Genomic DNA, 22569 nt, shown 5'->3' on the forward strand with positions numbered 1-22569 from the left:
GCGCTTCCTAAAGCGCCCCCTACCGGTTTTATAGGAAACTGTTTTCTTCCAAAAGAGACTGTCGCACTTTACCCGGTCACAAGTTGCACCGTGGCCGGAGGAACAAGAATGTTTCCAATGGAAAGTTTTATATGGAAAAGTTTATGCTGATGATATATATGATGTTTTATATGTTATGTTGTTATGAAAAAAATTGCATGTTTTGGATGTTTTTATATCTTACAGCCCGAGGACGTGCTGTGATTTACCAGGGGGGAATGTAGCACCCTGAGGATTCGGCTGCTACAGGGGTATTACGCCTCAAGCCAGAGGTGTGGTATTCCACTCCCGGGTAAGGATGGAGTGTGGAACTGAGCTCAGTTAGCTGCATGCACTACACACATCCCATTTCCGGGGAACAGACCGACGGTACTCCCACCAGTTTATGTGCAGGTACGACAGTGTCTGTTCCTGGCTGGAGTGGGAGGGGGGGTGGAACATCCCAGTAGTGTAGGGGCAGATAGGGGGAGCAGCCTGGGTAAAGCTAGGAGCTCATTGGGTGCTGGTCACCTGAGCTCACACATAGAGGGAGTATATAAGGTGGGCACCATCTTAGATCAGGGTCAGTCAGTTGTCAGTCAGCCAGTCAGACAGTCTGTCTGAGAGCCTGAGAAGCAGAGCAGAGGAGAAGGAAGAGAGACCCAGAGGCGCAGAGGGGACCCCAAGATCCCAGAATAAGGACAAAAGGGTGAAGGGTCGGCAAAAGGGTACCAGATCCCAAGCTGGCGGAGGCTACAGCACACCTTAGCCAGGAACCGGAGGTCGTGGGCAGGATCTGCCACGACCCTCACCAAATCCACTAGAAAGGCATACCAAGCATAGGGTCAGGGAGCCCAGAGGAGGCTTGACCACCAAGAGACCCGAGGAAGCCGGCCAAAAGTGGATCCCTGGTGGGAACGGCCAGAAGAAGGGAGAGTCAGAAAGGAGCTCAGGACCATACTCAAGAATTGCCCGGGAGTTGACCGAGTCCAGGACCTGGTGGACGCAGCACGGCTTGGGTGGTCACTGCTGTACACAGTGACCCGAGCAACACCAGTAAGTAAAACCCTGGAACTGCATTTTATGCCTCTGAGTCTCCTTGCTGCACCTTCACAACCACCATCCTCCACGGCTGACCCCCTGAGGCTATACCCCTCCCGTTGGGGGTTATACTACCAAAGCTGCACACATACCAACAGCCTCAGCGGACCCTGCTGCAGCGGCGGCCTTCTGACCGCAAATCAACGGGTGGCGTAGTCGACACTAAGAACTCTAATAACATCTGTAGGACTGCCACACACTGAGTTTGACACCCTGGGCACGGACCGGGTCACAGCCACTCGGAGACTACAACCCCCATCTGATCCGGCTCCGGGTATCCCTAACAGCACTGGCCCAGGGGGCGCGTCATGTTACATACACACTCACATTGTATAATATACACACATATTGTATGCTACACACATATGCACACACACTGTATGTTGCACACTCACAATCTATACTACACACACACACTGTATGTTACACACAGACACACACTGTATGCTACATGCATGCTAAAATACACACATTCCATACTTCACAAACTATATTCTACATTCACACTACATGTTACACACACACACATGTTACACACATAACATGGTGTCACCAAAGATCCTTTTACAATTCTAACCCCAGAAACTGCAATGATAATACAAAACTGGCATTATCAGGACAATGTTTGGTGCGGCCTTCTTGGGAAGGGCAATTTATTAATGCTGTCCCTGACATGGTTTCTATTGTATTTGTAATTTCTTATGTATGTTGCTCAACCTCCGTTTAGGAGTACCGAGCCCTTGTGTGCTTATCTAGGCCAGGCTGAAGAAGTATTACTGTGGGAGTGAGATACACAAGACTGACATAGAGAGCTGAGGGTGTCTGTGTAGATCTGTATGTCAATTGGGTTGTTGATCAAAGACAGTTTACCATAGTCTTAAAAATGTCTGAGCGTGTTTATATAGTATATAGCACCAAGTATTCTGCAGAGTTTTTTCCAGATGTGCGTAAACACATGAGCACAAGACTGAAGGACGAACCTGATAAAGATGTTGTACTTGATCAGATTTCTATCTTGGACCCCAGTATTATAAAGCAATAGGTGGGAGATATTCTCTCAGCACTTACCCTTTCACTGATATTTTTAATCCTTCACTTCATCCTCTCCCCCGCAGTTTTCTGTAAATCATAATTCTTGCTAGAAGCAAAGCAGCTTCTAATAAGCACAGAACGTCACGGTTGTATTTTCTGAACATTAGTGTCATGCCGCCACTCCTGGATTTGAGGCCTGGGATCATTAAGACCATTATAATTTCTGGGCCATTGTATCGACCAATGATTCATACAGAACGGAGGAACTGATGTTATTTGATACTTGTGGAGCATTGATTTTCTTTGTTTCTCCTCTGGTTGCAGATGGACGGATTATAAAGCTATTACCAGCCCCTTCCCATCAACTCTGAAGACAGCATGGAGCAGTCCATCTCCATTTCATCACTGGTGAATCCTTTTCATTTATTTCATATATATTTATATATATACCTTTTTTCTATGCTGCAAAGCATATCATTCAGAGTGTCTACGTGTGTGTGATATATATGTGTGTGTACATTAATTATACATTATTATGTAAATCATAGATGAAATCTATATTATACCGTACTGCAAGTTGTGATGCAATCTCTTCTTTATAGTTGTGATTGGCCTTTACGAGCTTGTTCTTGTTACAAATGTATTGGAGCGAAATAAGGTATACATTAAATGCCAAACCTTCCTTTGATATCACTATGCGCCCTTAAGGAGTTAAATGACAAAGCCAGCTTTTCATCACTTGAAAGCGGAGAGTGAGCTGGCTCAGTACATAAGGTAACAGGGATCCAGAGATTATACAGAGATTACCATATATCTCTCACTTGACGGATTGTCTTTATGTCTTCAGAATTCACTTCTTTACATGGTACATGTTCATGCTTCCTTGCAATGTTTATTCATGAATTTATTTACAGGGTATGTCTACCAGTGAGCACCTTTTTTGTATAGTTTTTGTAATTATAATCTATAACGTTGAATACCATTGTGTGTGTATATATATATATATATATATATATATATATATATATAATATAGTATAATGTTTCCTTTTTTTAATTCCTGAAATTCTGAATATAGTCCAGAGCTGCATTCACAGTTCAGCTCATTTCTGGTTGAAGTCAGTTAGCTTCTTGTAAGACACAGGGCCGATTCATCAAACTTTTACGCCGGCATTCTGGCCTAAAGAGCTTTGAAAAGTTGCATAGTTTTGGCGCAACTGGCGACTGCTCTAAAATGATACGTCTTTTGGCGTTCTTATGTAATTTTCACCCAGCCCCGACAAAGTGGACGGAGCTGAGGCTGATCAGGGTTGTGGAGACCACTGCTCTTCAATTTCATGACAAGCGGCGGTGTTCACTACACCATGAATCTTACTCCAGCAGGGACTGGAGTAGGATTTGTGGCAAGGCTCACATAGAGGTGCACGCTTCTTGTCATGCGCTCCTGATTCATGAATAGGCATATGAAGAGTCAGTCAGGAGCATCTGACTCCAGCCCATCTACTCATCAAGAGTGGCATGAACGAGTATAGGGCCCACAATATTTTAAAGGGTTCTCCAGTGATAGTAGAGAAAAGTATCTAAAATTAAAAGGATTCTCAGTTGATGACAGCTATGCTGATGCTGCATGAATTCCCCCTGCCTTTATATACTTCTGCATGATGGTGATTCATCTAATCTTATTCCAACTGGATTAATCATGAGATATGCTCCCCATATGGTCCAATCATGATCCATAGTGCTGTCATTATTGCGTGGCATGACAGTCTAGTCCAATCACGTGACCTGTCTTCCCTATGGCCCAATCATAGTTTATAGTGACATCACTACAGCAAGCCATAAATGCTTGGTCCAATCACATGACATGTCACCCCTGCAATACTTACCAATATTACTGTGGGTAGCATCAGGGCTCTTAGGTCCCACTCGAAAATACTCTCAACCTGTGATGGATCGCCTGCTTTTGAGCAGGGTTTACATCCTTTTCAGCCTAGGATGACCCCAAATTAGCTGGGATTGTTTCTAAAAAATAAGGACACTCAGCAAATTTGGGATTGTTGGCAAATACTAGACACAGTATTGTAAAAAAAAGATGCAATAAATTTACCCAAGCAGCATCAGTGGAGAAACGGTGAAGATCATAAATATAGTGAAAATGTTATTATTTTAATGTATTAGGTAATTTTACATTTTTTTTTCAACCCTGGAAAACCAGTTTACAAGCTTAGCTGACCTCCGACGTGGTGGGGCCGTTTTCTCCTACATCAACTTTCTATAAGGAGTAGAGTAAGGATTTCGCAAAATGACAATTACTAGAGCAAGATCTGTGCGTAGAGAAAGCAATGAATGCCGGGGGGATTTCTGCAGAATTGGAAAGCTCCAAACATTGCGGATAAATCCAATATAGGTACCTGGATTTATTACATTAATTGCTGTTTAATTTTTTATATATTTTTTTTTTCCATAGAAAAAGCTGGCAGCGATGCCAGATCATACAGATGTATCTCTGAGCCCAGAGGAGCGTGTCCGTGCCCTAAGCAAGCTGGGCTGTAACATCACCATCAATGAAGACATCACTCCCAGACGCTACTTTCGTTCTGGAGTGGAAATGGAGAGAATGGCCTCTGTGTATCTGGATGAAGGGAATCTTGAAAATGCCTTTGTTCTCTACAACAAGTTCATCACGTGAGGATTTAGGCTGTGTTCTGTTCTAGATCTTTCTGTTCTAAAATACTGCCAAAGGCTGTAAGATGTTTCTTGTTTTGCAGATTGTTTGTGGAGAAACTGCCTAATCACCGAGATTACCAGCAATGTGAAATCCCAGAAAAACAGGTTATATTAAAGGTTGGCTGGATTTATTATCTGATTGAATATGATGTAACTATTTCTTTACGTTCGTAGACAAAAATCTGAAAAAAAAAAAAACGAGATACGAGAATTATTCTTAATACATTTGATCCAGCATATTGTTGGAATGGAAGACCCAGAATGGAATGGAATGGAAGTTACTCCTATAATAATATGCTTTAAAGGGAATCTGTCAGCAGGATTTCATACCACAAACTATTTATATGAACATGTAGCTCTTTCAAAGACCAGTCCAGCAATACCTTTACATGGCCAGTCCGTTCCTCCGTTACTGAGAGATCAGTGTTTGAATTGATATACAAATGACACTGAAGAACTAGTTGTAGATCTGAAGCCTCTGTCACTCCAGCTCTATTTCCTGCCCAGCACCACTTTCTCCTACTTGACTAATGGCTCCTTTGGTAGAAGCATAGAGGCTGTCAGTCAAGCAGCAGGAGGCGGCACTTGGCGGGGAATAGAGCTGGAGTGACAGAGGCTTCAAATCTATAGCCTCATTTGCATATGAACTCAAACACTTGTTTCTCGGTAATGGAGGAATGGTATGGCCATATAAAAGTATTGCTAGGATTTTCAGAACTACATGCACATATTAATAGTTTTGGGGTGAAACCCTATTGAAAGATTCTCTTTAGGGCTCGCTCACACTTGTGTTTAACACAGCCGAGTGCTATCCAATGTTTTATCGGATAGCATTCGGCCCAGTCTTATACTATGGGGCAATGCGAATCGGCATGAGAAAACAATCGCAGCTTGCTGCAAGTGGCTGCGAGACCCGGCTCATACGCACCCATATAAATCTATGGGGGTGTGTGAAACTTCAGACTGCACTCGGATGTCATTTGAGTGCAGTCCGATGTACTCCCACAGAATCAATGGAGAAATTACATTCTCCATCTTCTCTGCACCTGTGCTGCAATTCTCTCATGCAAGGGAATCAGAGCACACTTAGATGACACTCGGATCATACTCTAACAGCGTTTGAGCCGAGTGTCATTAGTATAATCGGTCTAGCATGAGATAACATACGGACGCGTGACCGAACCCTTAATGTCATATTATATGATGTCATGTATTGCAAAGTAACTTCTTTCATTTTCCTACTTGCTTTAAGAAATTGAAGGAGGTTGCCTTTCCGAGGACAGATGATCTAAAAAAAGACCTTCTCAAGAAATATAACCTGGAATATCAAGAATACATGAGAGATATAGTAAGTTGTACAGAAAGTCAATATTACATTTGATCTATTTCTTGGGAGATGGAGGGATTATTGATGTGAACTGATATAAATACATCATGTATGTAATGTATATAGTAAAACCTCCAAGATGATTCTCGTACTGCAATAAAGCAGCACACAGGACCAAAATAGAAATGTTAAATACCAAATTAAAATATATAAGAACGTATAGAATGTATAAGAATATGAGTCACTTTTTATGAAATAGACTCAAACTTGAGATACCCCTCCCCTATATTATAGACCAATCAATGGAGGCCAAAAAGACTTGTTTGATTTATACAGGCTTGCACAGGACACGGCCCTTAGGTCACATGCGGCCCGCCGAAGGATTTTGTGCGACTTTCCGAAGGATGTTGTGTGGCCCGTAGAGCTGTCCAGGATGTGACGGCTCCTTCCCATATTCAAATGTATTCGCGTCTTTCAAACGCGAATACATTTAACCACTGTGTCGCTGGGACTGGGGCTGAGGAGTGTGCGTCAGCCCCTGCCCCAACGTGCAGCAGCGTGATGAGGTCAGCATGCTGCTGATCTCATCACACTGCTGCCGGGGCCACACAGGCAAAGGGGACGTCGGATACTGGTAATCACTCCATGAAGAAGCCGAAAATTAAATGTCATGTTATTTTAGATGAGAGGCTGGGGGAGGGAAGGGTTGTGTTACTACAATGGCTCATAATGTGAAAATTTGGGGCAATTTGGGACATTATGCTGCAATTTAGGACATTATAGGGCGATTTGGGACATTATGGGGCAATTAGGGTGGATTGGAAATGTTAAAACGGGTATAGTATAGCGAGGGACAGTAGGGTGAGGAGGACTTGGAAAGAGGCAGTTTGGGGCAGATATGGAAAGGGGCAGTATATGGGGGAACATTATGGAGAGGATTTGTGTGGAGGATATATTATATAGAGGGGTAGTATGGGGGGATATTTTGGAGAGGGCAGTGTGGGAGTGATATTATACAGATGGGCCGAGTGGGGGGATATTTTGGAGAAGAGCAGTGTGTTGGCAGGGGGTATGGCTGGTAACTTGGGGCCTTCTGATAGCCTCCGCTCCTCGATGGCGGTGTTGGTCCCTTCCTTGTGACTGAGCCTCTGGGCTTCTTTGGCCAGAGGACCTGGAATCCCCTGCCAGCTGGTTTCTGCTGCTGGATTTAGAGGTTCCCACAGCCTCGGACTCCGTTGTCCGGTAGTAGTCTCTTCAGCCAGGACGAGCAATATATCTGCTTCCAGTCCCTGGCACTCAGCTCCTGCTTCTACAGAGCTCCTAGCTGTTTCTTGCCCTGTGTCTGGAACTTCACTCCAGGCTCTGACTGACTAATCCCTCCCCAGACCCAGTTTATAAGGGCAGATTCCTCCCCTCCCAGGTCTGGGCAGGAAGTGTTGCATGCTTAAGGGCTCCTGACCAGAGAAACCTCCCACTTGCTCTCAGACGTAATATTTCTATTACTGTGGTAACCAGACCCCTGGGGTACCACATACTCATATACTCAAATACTCAAAATTTGGTTCTGGTGATATATTAATGCACTGATAGTGGTTTTAGTGAAGTATTCATGTAACTATCCCTTCAAAAAAATTGCAGCCCTTGGGATAAGTTCAGTATGGCATTGTGGAACTTGAACTGAAAAATGTTGTGCACCCCTAATTTATAACAAAGCCAGGTTTGTTTAAGCCAGTCCAAGTAGAGTATGTTTTTGATCAAAGCATGCCTTCAAGGCTGTGAGTCATTGTATATCTATTTAGCTAAGTAAGTGTCATCTCCCATCTCCTAAGTTAACCTCTTCTTCTAAGGAGAGTTTTTGGTACATTACGTAAATCAGCCAACTTGCTAATTCAAGGGCATTCTTATAAAAAAATGTATAGTTTCTAGGCCTGAATATAATAATAATAATTTTTATTTCTATAGCCCCAACATATTTCGCAGCAATTTACATTTTAGAGGGGACTTCTACTGACAATAAAATACATTAAATAATAACAATAATCACATAAATCAACAGATACCAGGAGGAGTGAGGGCCTTGCTCGCAAGCTTACTATCTGTGAATACACACATGGAGGCTGCAAACCCCTGTTGTGGATATAATGTTTAGTTTTTTAATCCTTTTTTGTGGAAATTCATTGGAGATTTTTCAGCCCCTGGTTGGACTTTTGATGCTTGCGCACAAGTATTGTGAGAGTTAAAGGGGTACTCTGAGGAGATAAAAAAATGTTATACTGTTCCTGCACTCATACACTATAAAGATGAGATGGTCAGTGCAGTTATATGATCTTTTTAACCCTTGTAATTCCATGTGACAGGATCTGCTCTTTCATTGCTCCCTCCTCCCATCTGTGTCATTACATCATACACTAAATGCTGCTCCCCCCTGTAGAGAAACAGCTATTAGACTGGCTGATAACAGCGGGGAGCTGCACACTGCTGTAATGTCCCAGACACAGGGGTGGGCAGTGCAGTGAGGAGCAGCTCCTGTCACACCAGCCCCCTGATATATGTGTCCCTGTCTGCAGTCCGATGTGAGGGGGGCATGCCCCCTGATGATGATGTCTCCCTGTGTGCAACATGAGGTGAGGGGTCGTGTTGGGGGCGTGGACTGCTCCCTGCTAGTAGCCCTGTGAAGGAGACATTATCATCAGGGGGCTGCTACTAGAAGCTGCAAGCAGGCCAGGCCCCTAACATGCCCCCTCATCTTGTTGTGCACACAGGGAGACATTATCAGGGGGCTGGTGTGACAGAAGCTGTGCCTCACTGCGCTGCTCACCCCTCATTGCATTACAGGGACATTACAGAAATGTGCAGCTCCCCACAGTTACCATCCAGTCTAAAGGCCCTGGGGGGGGCAGCACATAGTGTATGATGTAATGACCCAGACGGGAGGAGGGAGATGTTAAAGAGCAGATCCTGTCACACAGAATTACAAGGGTTAAAAGGATCATATAACTGCACTGACCATCTCATCTTTATAGTGTATGACTGCAGGAACAGTTCAAAAATGTTTTATCTCCCCTGAGTACCCCTTTAAATCGCTTACTTCAGAGTTTACTATGATGCAAACTGTTTTCTCCGTTCATGACCAGGCACATTTTCATTTTTTTCTGTATATGTGATTTAAGAGCTCTGATATTTTTTCTCGTTTGATATTCAAATACATTTTGTCTTTTTTGTTGTAATACTTGGGGCCTACTTTTTATGACATATATATAAAATTTATTTCCGAATATTGGGGAAAAATGTAAAGGGAAAAAAGGAAATACGTGACTTTCCTCTCATTTTTTTATGGCTAGAAAGGACCAGTTAAATGCATTTTAAATTATGTTCCCCTATGTGGTTGTCAGAGCTAGACACTGCGATTTCGACAGTCTGTTTTTTATTCTGCTTTTTATCATTTAGTTTGTCATGTATTTCACATGCTGTGCCCCAATTACAGTGGGTACGGAAAGTATTCAGACCCCTTTAAATTTTTCACTCTTTGTTTCATTGCAGCCATTTGGTAAATTCTAAAAAAGTTCATTTTTTTTCTCATTAAAGTACACTCTGCACCCCATCTTGACTGAAAAAAACAGAAATGTAGAGATTTTTGCAAATTTTAATAAAAAAGAAAAACTGAAATATCACATGGTCATAAGTATTCAGACCTTTTGCTCAGTATTGAGTAGAAGCACCCTTTTCAGCTAGTACAGCCATGAGTCTTCTTGGGAATGATGCAACAAGTTTTTCACACCTGGATTTGGGGATCCTCTGCCATTCTTCCTTGCAGATCCTCTCCAGTTCCGTCAGGTTGGATGGTGAACGTTGGTGGACAGCCATTTTCAGGTCTCACCAGAGATGCTCAGTTGGGTTTAGGTCAGGGCTCTGGCTGGGCCAGTCAAGAATGGTCACAGAGTTGTTCTGAAGCCACTCCTTTGTTATTTTAGCTGCTTAGGGTCATTGTCTTGTTGAAAGGTGAACCTTCAGCCAAGTCTGAGGTCCAGAGCACTCTGGAAGAGGTTTTCATTCAGGATATCTCTGTACTCAGCCGCATTCATGTTTCCTTCAATTGCAACCAGTCGTCCTGTCCCTGCAACTGAAAAACACCCCCATAGCATGATTCTGCCACCACCATGTTTCCCTGTTGGGATTGCATTAGGCAGGTGATGAGCAGTGCCTGGTTTTCTCCACACATACTGCTTAGAATTATCACCAAAAAGTTCTATCTTCGTCTCATCAGACCAGAGAATCTTATTTCTCATAGTCTGGGAGTCCTTCATGTGTTTTTGAGCAAACTCTATGCTGGCTTTCATATGTCTTGCCCTGAGGAGAGGCTTCTGTCAGGCCACTCTGCCATAAAGGTCCGACTGGTGGAGGGCTGCAGTGATAGTTGACTTTGTGGAACTTTCTCCCATCTCCTTACTGCATCTCTGAAGCTCAGACACAGTGATCTTGGGGTTCTTCTTTACCTCTCTCACCAAGGCTCTTCTCCCACAATTGCTCAGTTTGGCTGGACGGCCAGGTCTAGGAAGACTTCTGGTGGTCCCAACCTTCTTCCATTTAAGGATTATGGAGGCCACTGTGCTCTTAGGAACCTTGAGTAATGCAGAAATTCTTTTGTAATCTTTGCCAGATCTGTGCCTTGCCACAATTCTGTCTTTGAGCTCCTTGGGCAGTTCCTTTGAGCTCATGATTCTCATTTGGTTTGCTCTCCTCCCCCACCTTGTGGACATTCAGGGCCATGGGTATGACAGGGGTTACAGGCGCTGCTGGTGGAGCTGCTGCTTCGGCCTGCTCGGCGTCGGGCGCGGGTTGAACATTGGGGCTGTTCACCGGGGCTCCGGCGTTGAGCTGCCCTTCCGACATCCTGGTGCCCCCCTAGCGAACCGTGGCCTACCTTCTTTTCTTTCTTCTCGGTAGGCCGCAGCTCCGCAGGTGACGGTCTTGCTGTAGGACCTGGCGTCGCTCACGTCCGACGTCACAGCGTTCCAGGACCTGACGCTGCGTCCGTGCGTGGGGAGTGTCTTGGGTTTCACGCGGTTACGCCCTTCTTCTCCCGAGACGACAGGGAAAATGGCGGAAATGGCGGGAAACCTCCGGAATGGCGGGAAACTTCCGGAATGGTGGGAATTCTTCACCACAGTACGTTTACAGTCTTTTAAGGCGCACAGTACCCGGTGGCGACGGGCACGCAATCCTGTTCGTGACGCCAGAAAAGGATGAACAATAACAATAACTCTTCCCTTTATGGGAGGCACTTCTTAAACGTTACATAACAAAAACATTATAAACAGTTTCAGCAGTTCAATAATGGTGCTCCTTCCGGGGAAGCACCTGTCCATGATTGTCCAAAATAACATCAGTTACAGGGCAAATTCAGCCTCCTAAGTCCACTGCTGACCTAATCTGGTCTGATCACATAATCGTTGAGATGGGAGTATGAAGCTCTGTTTCTGCTTCCTACATCATTCAACGCGTTTTATACAGGACCCAGGAAGGCAGAGATAGTAATAAAACATCATTGACTTCTCTATGGGGAGTCCGGCCATCACTGACAGCCGTCTTTCTGCTCCTCAACTGCACAATCTCATAATGCACTAAAGAATCAGTCCAGGAGGTATTAAGGTGCCTACAAATATTAGACAAACATGGTACGAATGCACTGAAATCTGCGATCGGCATCTCCAGACTTTCCATTAATAGCCGATGTTTGGAGACAGAATGATCAGGCATATTGTTTTCAAACTTGCCAATGATTATTTTTCCTAGGAAATATAAAAAAATTGTTGTTTTGGTCACCTCCACTCAACAGATAGGGGAAAAAAAGCAATAAAGAATGGTATGTAACCCAAAATTGTACCAATGAAAAACCTACATCTCTGCCCACAAAAAATAAGACCTCACAGAACAGAAAAACAAAAAAGTTTTGGGTTTCAGAAAATAACACAGACCAATTTTTTTTTTTTAAGTTTTTAGAGAGCGATATAAATTTGGTAATAAATAATCATAATCAAGTCACCAGGTCATTTTTACTGTACAGTGAACACTATAAAAACAAAACCTATTGAGCCATAGGGTAATTGCATTGTTTGACCATTTCACCCTATTTAGAATTTCCCATTTTTAATGCATTACATGGTAGAGTGAAAGAATTGGTGGTGCCACAAACAAGCCCTCAAATGGCTGTCGACTGAAAAATGAAAAAAAATTATTGCTCTTGGAAGAGAGTGGAGGAAGAAATGAAAGCACAAAAGCAGGCTATGCTGTGTAGGGAGACTTGGGGAGATGGCACTCTGTTGACCCATGTGGTCTCACACCTTTCTTTGCCTGGCTTCATATAAAGACATGTTGAATGCCCACTCACCGATCAAGAAGTATAAAGGAGGTAAAGCAGGGAGCGATGGAGGCGCAAACGAGTCATAATAAGTAATTTTACATGCAAGTGCTGTATATTTGTATAACATGATGGGTAAAAGCTACACCCTGTAATTTACAGCAGCCTGTAGTCTGCATTAAACCTATAAAATTTAGTAAAACTGTACATTGACCGACTCTTAAATCAACGGGGGGGATATAATATTGGGAGGACATGTCTAGTTTAGAAAACTGATGATTATCTATCCTATAAGGAAATATGTTCTTGATCGTCATATTTTGTTCAGAGTGAAGGGGGATACAAAGCGTGTACTTTACTATGTAGGACATCCCCTTTTTCCCAACAGATTACGTCTAATTGCTGGGGTCCCAGCCTTTCGTTACTTTGTGATTAGCTTATTGTTAAAGAAGCACTCCGTCAAAATTGTTATCCTCTTAATATATTGCAGTCATCATACTATACAGCACCGTGTACTTACAATTGCTCATTTTGCCTCTCTACCCAGCTAATTCTTCTGTTTTTCATTAGGTCTATGATATCACGTGATTAAAAACTGACTGACTGAATCCTTCTAAGCTTTATGTAGAAACAGGAGGTCAATTTTCCCTGTGTGAGTCATAAGTCACTGCAAAAGTCCTTGGCAGGGGGAGGAGCGGAGCAGCTGGGTCAGAAGTTGAAGAGAGGAATGATAAATGCAGGGACAAGAGACCTCCTGTTTCTACATAGAGCAGAGGAAAGAGAAGAATTAACTGGGTAGAAAGGCAAAATGAGCAATTGTAAGTTCACAATGCCGTGTAATATGATGATTGCAATATATTAAGAGGATAACCATTTTGATGGGACGAGTGCTTCTTTAATGAACCTTTGTGACAAGCAATAATTGTCTCAGGAGGAGAACCCCTGAATCCCACCTAAACTAAGCCTTTCTGATCACTACACAACAAAATTGCTATCTGGATGTTGAGTGACCTCATACATGTACTTTGTGAAATTTTTTTTTACTAGAATGAGAGAAAAGCTGAATGCCTGAAGAAGATGGAACAGCAACAACTCATTGAGGCAGAGAAGAAGCGAGTGGCACAGCTGAGACAGCAGCAAATAGAGACTGAGCAATTCAGTTTTTTTGAGGATCAGCTCCGGAAACAAGACCTGATGCGAGACCAGCTAAAACATCAAGAAAACCTTAGCCTTGGGTCTAAGGTGCCAGAGCAAACAGATGGCACCATGATTTCTTGTTGTCCCTCTCATAAAGGCCATTCATTAGCTAATGTCCTTTCTGGCAAAACTGCAAAGAATGATGCAGCTATGTATGCTGGACAGTCTCCCCCTATAAGCCGAGCCTTAAAACCAGCAGCTACTCTAAGTGCCGTACAAAGTAAGTGCATGATACCTTATACCTTGTGGTTGTATCGATCATCAAACACCATTATGTAACAATAAATCTTCTCAGGAGGTTTCCCATTAGGTTTCGGGAGGCTTTTGGACATTCCAGGAGAGTTGACAAGTATATTGTACCGTGAACTTTAGTGTTTCTGGCAGAAATTGAGTATTTTCACCATTAGTCAGTTTAAGGTGCACCCCCTACCATTTATGAAGAGGGCACCACTGGCCTTAATTGTATGGACACCAAGAGCTTGCACCATGATCCTACACTGGCCAACCACACATGTATGTAAAGTTAGCTGCACAAGATGTAGCTTCAGTATCTAGTTTATAGATATTCAGTGTTGTGTTGGCAACTTTCCAGCACAGTTATTTTGACCCCTCACCCGAACATCACCTGTACTATTTGGACACTATATGGTAAACTATTTAAGATAAGTGGCTTAAATAGAAGGTTCTTTATAGAGCACCATCCGACCTAAATCTAGCCTGGATGTCAATGCTGAACTGTTTGCTTTTTTCCCATCAGATGAAATTGTGGAAGGATTGCGAATAGTTGTTTTGCCCAAAGATCTCTCCCAAAAATTTCTGCAACTGGCTGAGGCAAACACAAGCAGAGGAATTGAAACTTGCGGTATTCTTTGTGGTAAACTGGTAAGGATTCTTTTTTTCATTATTTAAAAAAATATTAAAAATGAGGACTAGTTGAACACAATCTCTCATGGGTATCTGACCTTTCAACTTATTCTGTGGATTATGGGTAACGAATAGCTACTTTAAATCAATTAAAGCTTGATTTAAAGCTAAATCCTAATTTTTGATCAGTTTTTCTCGCAGTTACCATTATCATCCAGAGTGGTTTTTATGAGGTTGGGTTTTTTACTACGAAAATGATACCTCTATACAATAACCGTCATCTCCCATATTTCTTTCTATGTGGCAACATGTTTGATTTGAATCTATGTCTGTAAATTGTCCATCATGTATTTAATGTTTGTAAAATTCTTAGAATTGTTTTTCAATGATTGAAATTCAAATCCCCTACTTCTTTTTCAAAAGGATGTGCAGACAGATGGTCAGTCGGGTACAATCGGACTGGATAATACCTTTACCACTTTATCCTTGTGCCGTTGTCAGTCGTGCTGCACAGCTATCAAACACTATCCTGGCTAACTCAAAAATCCAGTAATTTGTTGATTCTGTTGGTGCAGTTTTGAGCGACGTGTTCCTTATAAGAATGGGGTATACATCTGTAAATGTACCGTATTTGTCCAACCCTGTTTTTTGGTTAAGATATCCAGAAAGAAATTGCTGATTATGTTGGCAACCCCCTGGGCACCTATAGTCCAATTAATATCTAGAAACAAGAAGCTCACAGACACTTTTTTTTCTTTCAACGGAGAAACCTATGCCGATCCAAGTCACTGTATGTGATATTTGTTCAGGAGCTTTATGGCAGTGGCATAACTAGAGTCCAATGAACCCAGATGCAAAATTTGGACCTGGGCCTCCATCTGCATGTTGGTCAGATGTAAGGGTCCCTTGTAGATCCAATAAAGACATACGTGTTCGCCCCCATGTAATGACATTCCCCATCCTGGCCCCTTATTGTAATAATGTTCCCATCCTGTAATAATGTCGTTCAACCTGGTCCCTTCCTGTAATAATGTCCTCATTCTGGGCTTCTTCCAGGTATCATGTCCCTTATCCTGGCCCCTTCCTGTAATAATGTCACTATAAAGGGCCCCTTTCTGTAATAGTGTCTGCTGTCTTGAGCCCCAAATTGCAATTTGGTCCTCCATTTTTGGCCCCTTCCTGTAATAATGTCCTCCAACCTGGGCCCCTTCCTGGTATAATGTTCCCCATATTAGGCCCCTTACAGTAATATTGTACCCCATCCTGGGCCCCTTCCTGGAATAATGTCTTCCATTCTTCTAGTGATAATGTCATCCAACCTAGGCCTCCTTCCTGACAAAATGTCTCTCATCCTGGCCCATTCCAGTAATTGTGTCCTCCATTCTGCCACTCTTCTCCAACACATTTAAAAAAGCAAATAATGATTCTTTTTATCTTCCCCTGCTCACGCAACATGTGGCAATCTCTTCTATAGTTATATAGAGGCCGGAAGCTGACTTCAGCATGCCTGCCATGTGCTGCCCGGAACAAGCACGCCGAAGTCAGCTGCCAATCTCTGATTGGCTGGCGATGTGTATTGCAGAGCAGAGAGCCAACAGGTCATTTCAGCTGAATGTGTCTCATTGGATGCACATTTAGCTGAAATAGACGCTTTGCTTGGTGGGCCCCACTCCTGCACAGGCCCAGTCGCACCCTCTGCGACTGCGATCTTTACGCCTCTGGTCTAGGGTAAAGTATATTTTGATTTTGGAATGTGCTGAAGGGGTGTGCACATATGTAGTGTTTTGTGGTTCAAACATCATGGAGGGTATGGGTCTAGTCCTCTATAAATGGGTTGAACATTTGGTAAGGGCTTTCTGCAACATTCTACATGCTGCAGAAAAAAAACTTTTACCTAAATTTTCCACAGATTTCACTAGTTATAATGTTGGATTTTAAATTCCCCGCAAATCTGAACTCTAATTTGCTTGTTATTATATACAGATTTACAGGATAAGTGATATACAGTATGTTTGAGCACTTACAGCGTCCACTGCTGGGACCCCTCTAATAAAACAAGAAATGGGTCCAGGAAGAGTTTGCTTGCAGTGGTCCCTGTGCAAGAACATTGCTGCTCAATTCGGACCTTATGGGAGCTCTATATATGTGATTGGGGAAAAAAATCATATCTTGGGGACAAGACCTTCCACGACCTTTCCATCTCACAGTTACAGCCCTACCTAATCTACTGAGAAGACAGGATTTTAATGGCAGTGAATTATTTATTGAGTCACAGCTGTGCAATAATGGTTTCATATAAGTCCAGTTTTCCATTAAATAGCTGGTCTCAATTTTTGCTGAAGCAATTAGGTTAATTAGGTGCAGTAATTATTTCAACAGAACTGTTTGTACACAATTAGGTCTCAACGTTCAGATTCTCTCTTGGTAAAATTCAATAAATTAGACAAATATTACATGGTAATAATTGGCTAATTTATGTCTAACACAGTACCACTATATAATTTTTTAGTATAAATCACAATTTTTACATAAATGACTTTGAATTGTAAGGTATAAAATAAAGTACAAACCTGTTGGATTCATTGTAAAATAGAAATCATGGAGGAATGACAAATACATTTGATATGCCTTGCATTTCCATAGCGAAGTTTGCGATATTGCAGTGAAATTCATGATGCACACTGAAACCTTGGCCTTACAGGCAGGGCAAAACAGTAATGGATGCAGGGATGCGGGGATTGCAATCTACATCCATGGCCTAGAGTCTATGAAGAACCTAAAAGAAGAAAAATACTGTTAAAAACGTGTGATAGTTGGAGACCCTGTTGCAGTTTTACATTCAGGTCCATGAGCTACAATTTACACCGCTGTTACAGTGGTTGTCCAGAGTTGAAAAAATATGTCTGATTTCTTCTAAAAACAGAGCCACCAGTAGTATAGCGCTATTAGCGGCAGACCAAGCTGTAGATTATGGCGCTTGTGAGTTGGAGGGACCAGTGCCGAGGCTCCCCCACCTGGCATGACAATTTTAAATGGTATGTGCATCCTCCGTAGACAGACACAGTTGGATACAATGATGGTATGGGGAGCCGTCGGCTCTCTGCTTTACTATTCAACTTGTGCATCTGAGTCTCAGTGTAGCAGGTGCGATGGCTTCACTAGATTACGCCTGCTTCAAAGAGGCTCAGCCCACACTGCACAAAATGGGGACGTGCATCCGGGGAACAGGGCAAGGTGAGCCATTTTTCTTTTACCAGTAAATACTTGTGGATGCCATCATACTTTGTGTAAGGGGCTGTAGGGCCATAATATTGTGTTGGGAGGGCTGTGGGGGGCATAGTACTATGTGGGGGCCATTATACTGTGTGGGACATCATACTGTGTGAAGGTCACTGTGGGGGCATCATACTATTTTGGTTGCATTGTAGCAACATCATACTGTGTTGAGGCACTGTGGCAGACATCATACTTTGCTGAGTGTGCCATGATATCATTATGCTATGTTTTTTGGGGTATTGTGGGGGAATTCACTGTGAAGTTATCATACCATTTTTGGGGGGTATCGTACTCTATTTATGCCAAGAAAGGGATGTTGTAGTGGGTGAGGAAACTAAGGAGTTTCAATAGCTCTAAAACAACTTTGTAAGTGTCACAATATATGTCCCTCCCATATATGTCCCTGTTTTGAAAAGTCTGGAGGTACGCTCTTCTGTGACTGCGCTAATACCCTGCCCACTCTGCTGAATATTTTTTTTGACGATGGTGAGGGGGGGGTCCAATTAGGACTTGAGCAATGGGGCCCCCAGATTTCTATGTATGTCCCTTAGCACCACACCTTATTACAGGTTGTATGTAGTTTTGCATCTCGGCCACATCCTGTTCAATGGGGATGTCACTGTTATTGAAAGGTGCGTTGCTGTTTTCCTCATCCTAGACACTCGATCTGTCAGCTCTCTTGAAGTGTCTGTATCAGTATACAGTACAGACCAAAAGTTTGGACACACCTTCTCATTTAAAGATTTTTCTGTATTTTCATGACTTTGAAAATTGTACATTCACACTGAAGGCATCAAAACTATGAATTAACACATGTGGAATTATATACTTAACAAAAAAGTGTGAAACAACTGAAAATATGTCTTATATTCTAGGTTCTTCAAAGTAGCCACCTGTTGCTTTGATGACTGCTTTGCACACTCTTGGCATTCTCTTGATGAGCTTCAAGAGGTAGTCACCGGGAATGGTTTTCACTTCACAGGTGTGCCCTGTCAGGTTTAATAAGTGGGATTTCTTGCCTTATAAATGGGGTTGCGACCATCAGTTGTGTTGTGCAGAAGTCAGGTGGATACACAGCTGATAGTCCTAGTGAATAGACTGTTAGAATTTGTATTATGTCAAGAAAAAAGCAGCTAAGTAAAGAAAAACGAGTGGCCATCATTACTTTAAGAAATCAAGGTAAGTCAGTCCGAAAAATTGGGAAAACTTTGAAGGTGTCCCCAAGTGCAGTTGCAAAAACTATCAAGCGCTACAAAGAAACTGGCTCACATGAGGACCGCCCCAGGAAAGGAAGACCAAGAGTCACCTCTGCTTCTGAGGATACGTTTATCCGAGTCACCAGCCTCAGAAATCGCAGGTTAACTGCAGCTCAGATTAGAGACCAGGTCAATGCCACACAGAGTTCTAGCAGCAGACCCATCTCTTCAACAACTGTTAAGAGGAGACTTTGTGCAGCAGGCCTTCATGGTAAAATAGCTGCTAGGAAACCACTGCTAAGGACAGGCAACAAGAAGAAGAGACTTGTTTGAGCTAAAGAACACAAGGAATGGACATTAGACCAGTGTAAATCTGTGCTTTGGTCTGATGAGTCCAAATTTGAGATCTTTGGTTCTAACCACCGTGTCTTTGTGCGACGCAGAAAAGGTGAACGGATGGACTCTACATGCCTGGTTCCCACCGTGAAGCATGGAGGAGGAAGTGTGATGGTGTGGGGGTGCTTTGCTGGTGACACTGTTGGGGATTTATTCAAAATTGAAGGCATAATGAACCAGCATGGCTACCACAGCATCTTGCAGCGGCATGCTATTCCATCCGGTTTGCGTTTAGTTGGACCATCATTTATATTTCAACAGGACAATGACCCCAAACACACCTCCAGGCTGTGTAAGGGCTATTTGACCAAGAAGGAGAGTGATGGGGTGCTACGCCAGATGACCTGGCCTCCACAGTCACCAGACCTGAACCCAATCGAGATGGTTTGGGGTGAGCTGGACCGCAGAGTGAAGGCAAAAGGGCCAACAAGTGCTAAGCATCTCTGGGAACTCCTTCAAGATTGCTGGAAGGCCATTTCCGGTGACTACCTCTTGAAGCTCTTCAAGAGAATGCCAAGAGTGTGCAAAGCAGTCATCAAAGCAAAAGGTGGCTACTTTGAAGAACCTAGAATATAAGACATATTTTCAGTTGTTTCACGCTTTTTTGTTAAGTATATAATTCCACATGTGTTAATTCATAGTTTTGATGCCTTCAGTGTGAATGTACAATTTTCAAAGCCATGAATATACAGAAAAATCTTTACATGAGAAAGTGTGTCCAAACTTTTGGTCTGTACTGTATAATTACATTATGTATATAAAGTAACAATTTTTTGTGAAAAATTGTCATTATGACAACTTGCTATTACTCTTCCCTTATTCTAACCTATTGTTGTTGCACAAAACAACACATTTCTATATAACTGAATGGGCCAGTGTTGTAGGTCTCTCTTCTGAGATAACTGTGCATAGAAAAAATTTAAAGATCAGTGGAGACTTTGGCAGTCTGGCCCCTACCAGTCAGGAAGCCATGGCATATCCTATTACTTGTAATGCTGGTGAAACCCCTTTATGTAGGAGATACTGCAAATATGGCCAATGGTATTGTTTGCTGTACTTCTGCAGGACATTGAAACTTCTGAAACCACTGTAGTTTATAGGCAGACTAACAAAATACCCGTGGCTTCGCTCGCGGAAAATGATATGTTAAATTGTTGGTTACGCTTGCTGGGGTTAGATTTTCAGTTTCACCCTTAAGTTGACATTTTCAGCCTTTAAAACTTGTTTTTTCTACTCTTCTTTTTTGTTAGATTGGCGTTAACAGTTGTTTATTTTTACAAATTTATTGTAACACTGAGGCGAACAACAACTACTTAATGATCAATTTTTTATAAATATAAAAATGTACTCTCCTTTTGACAATGTTCGCATATTACGTTCATTTTGCCTATTATGACTTTGAGGTGTAACTTATAGTCCTGAATTGGGTCATAGTGAAACACTTCCAAACTCAAGTTAGCCTGCCTACGTCTTTGCATAAGTTGCATATGTCATATGCGGTCATTTTGACAACGTTCATCCTTTTCCGCATAGCTTGATTCAGCCTATCTCACCCGATTCTCCCAGTGTGACGACATTTCCGGTGTTCAGAAGTTTCAGCTGCCTATGATTCAGCCTGTCTCATCAGTTTCTTTTCAAGCCGGGACTCATGTTGTCTCAGCTGTTAGAGACAATTTTGCTTTCTTAGCTTTTGGATTAACCCCTTCACCACCTTGGGATTTTCCTTTTTTGCGCTTTCGGTTCAGCTCCTCTTCTTTCCAGAGCCTGTATAAGTTTGTTTTTATTTAAGTGCTGAAACAAAAATCCAATGTATCTAAAAAACAAATAATATAAAATGGCTCCATTTTCTGAGACCCTTAGCGTAGCTCCATTTTTCGTGATCTGGGGCCAGGCTTATTTTTTGTGCGCTGAGCTGACGTTTTTATTGATACCATTTTGGGGTAGATACGATGTTTTGATCACCTGTTATTGCATTTTATTGCAGTGTCGCGGTGACCAAAAAAACATAATTCTGGCGTTTTAATTTTTTTCTCATTACGCCATTTACCGATCAGATTAATTCTTTTCATATTTTAATAGATTGAGCGATTCTGAACCAAATATGTGTTTTTTTATTGTGTTATTTTGAATAGGGCAAAAGGGGGTGGTGATTTGCATTTTTACATTTTTTTAATATTTGTAAACTTTTTTTTACTTTTTACATGCTTGAATTGTCTCTTTAGGCGACTCGAAGCTGTGGTTGTCTGATCACTTGTGGTACACATAGCAGGGCTATGTGTAGTAGAAATCATCATCTCCTTTGAACGTTGGCCACTGGGCGGCGCTCATATCCGATCTGTATAACAAGCACCGGGGTCTCCTGCAGATCATGTGACAGGTGCGCCGATGGGTGTGGTTTGTGACACGCTTCAATGCCGCTGTCAGAGATCCACCCGCGGCTGTTAGGGGCACATGACAGCTGATCAGATCAGTACCTGAAAAGTTGCGGGATCAGCTCCAGAGCCCGCACCAAAAAGGGGGAGGTGACCTATGATGTATAGATATGTCATAGGTTGTAAAGGGGTTAGCTTACCCAATAAATGTTCATTTTTTGGGCAACATTTTAAAAAACAGTCCTTAACCCCTTTTCAACCCATGACGTCTTAGTACGCACATTTGCGTACCCCCCGTTCAGTGAGGGCTGCTGCGCTGAGCCCTCACTGAACCGAGCACATGTCAGCTGATTCTTACAGCTGACATGTGCCCGCAACAGCCGCGGGTGGAATCGCGATCCACCCGCGGCTGTTAACATGTTAAATGCTGCTGTCAATCTCCGACAGCGGCATTTAACGCGCGCTTCAGGGTTGCGCGTCATAAGCCCCGCCCATCGGCGACCCCGTCACGTGATCGCGGGTCACCAATGGGTGGGCATGACAACCCAGGGTCTGCAGCAGACGCCTGTGGTTGTCATGATCTGGTCGCTATGAGCGCCACCTAGTGGTCGGCGCTCATAGCACAGGACCATTTCTGCTGCATGCAGGGGATCTGCTCGTCCCCTGTATGTAGCAGAGCCGATCAGACAACTGCTGCTTCTAGTCT

General features: G+C 42.8%; 1 protein-coding gene across 2 annotated transcripts in view; it reads left to right on the plus strand.

Moving 5' to 3' along the window:
• STAMBPL1 (STAM binding protein like 1) overlaps positions 1-22569 on the plus strand; it is a 104290-nt gene that overhangs the window by 51651 nt on the left and 30070 nt on the right. The window contains exons 3-8 of one of the 2 annotated variants that reach the window (XM_073685522.1): positions 2476-2559; positions 4618-4835; positions 4919-4994; positions 6130-6225; positions 13610-13979; positions 14517-14641. In XM_073685522.1, coding sequence (XP_073541623.1) covers positions 2530-2559; positions 4618-4835; positions 4919-4994; positions 6130-6225; positions 13610-13979; positions 14517-14641 — 915 coding nt within the window. In that variant the 5' untranslated portion in view covers positions 2476-2529. Of the gene's footprint in view, positions 1-2475; positions 2560-2815; positions 2926-4617; positions 4836-4918; positions 4995-6129; positions 6226-13609; positions 13980-14516; positions 14642-22569 lie in introns of those variants that run through there. The other variant, XM_073685523.1, reaches the window with a different exon arrangement.

Source organism: Phyllobates terribilis, unplaced genomic scaffold (genome assembly GCF_046119375.1).
Source record: "Phyllobates terribilis strain yellow unplaced genomic scaffold, ASM4611937v1 Scaffold_5__5_contigs__length_657084704, whole genome shotgun sequence".
Lineage (NCBI taxonomy): Eukaryota > Metazoa > Chordata > Amphibia > Anura > Dendrobatidae > Phyllobates > Phyllobates terribilis.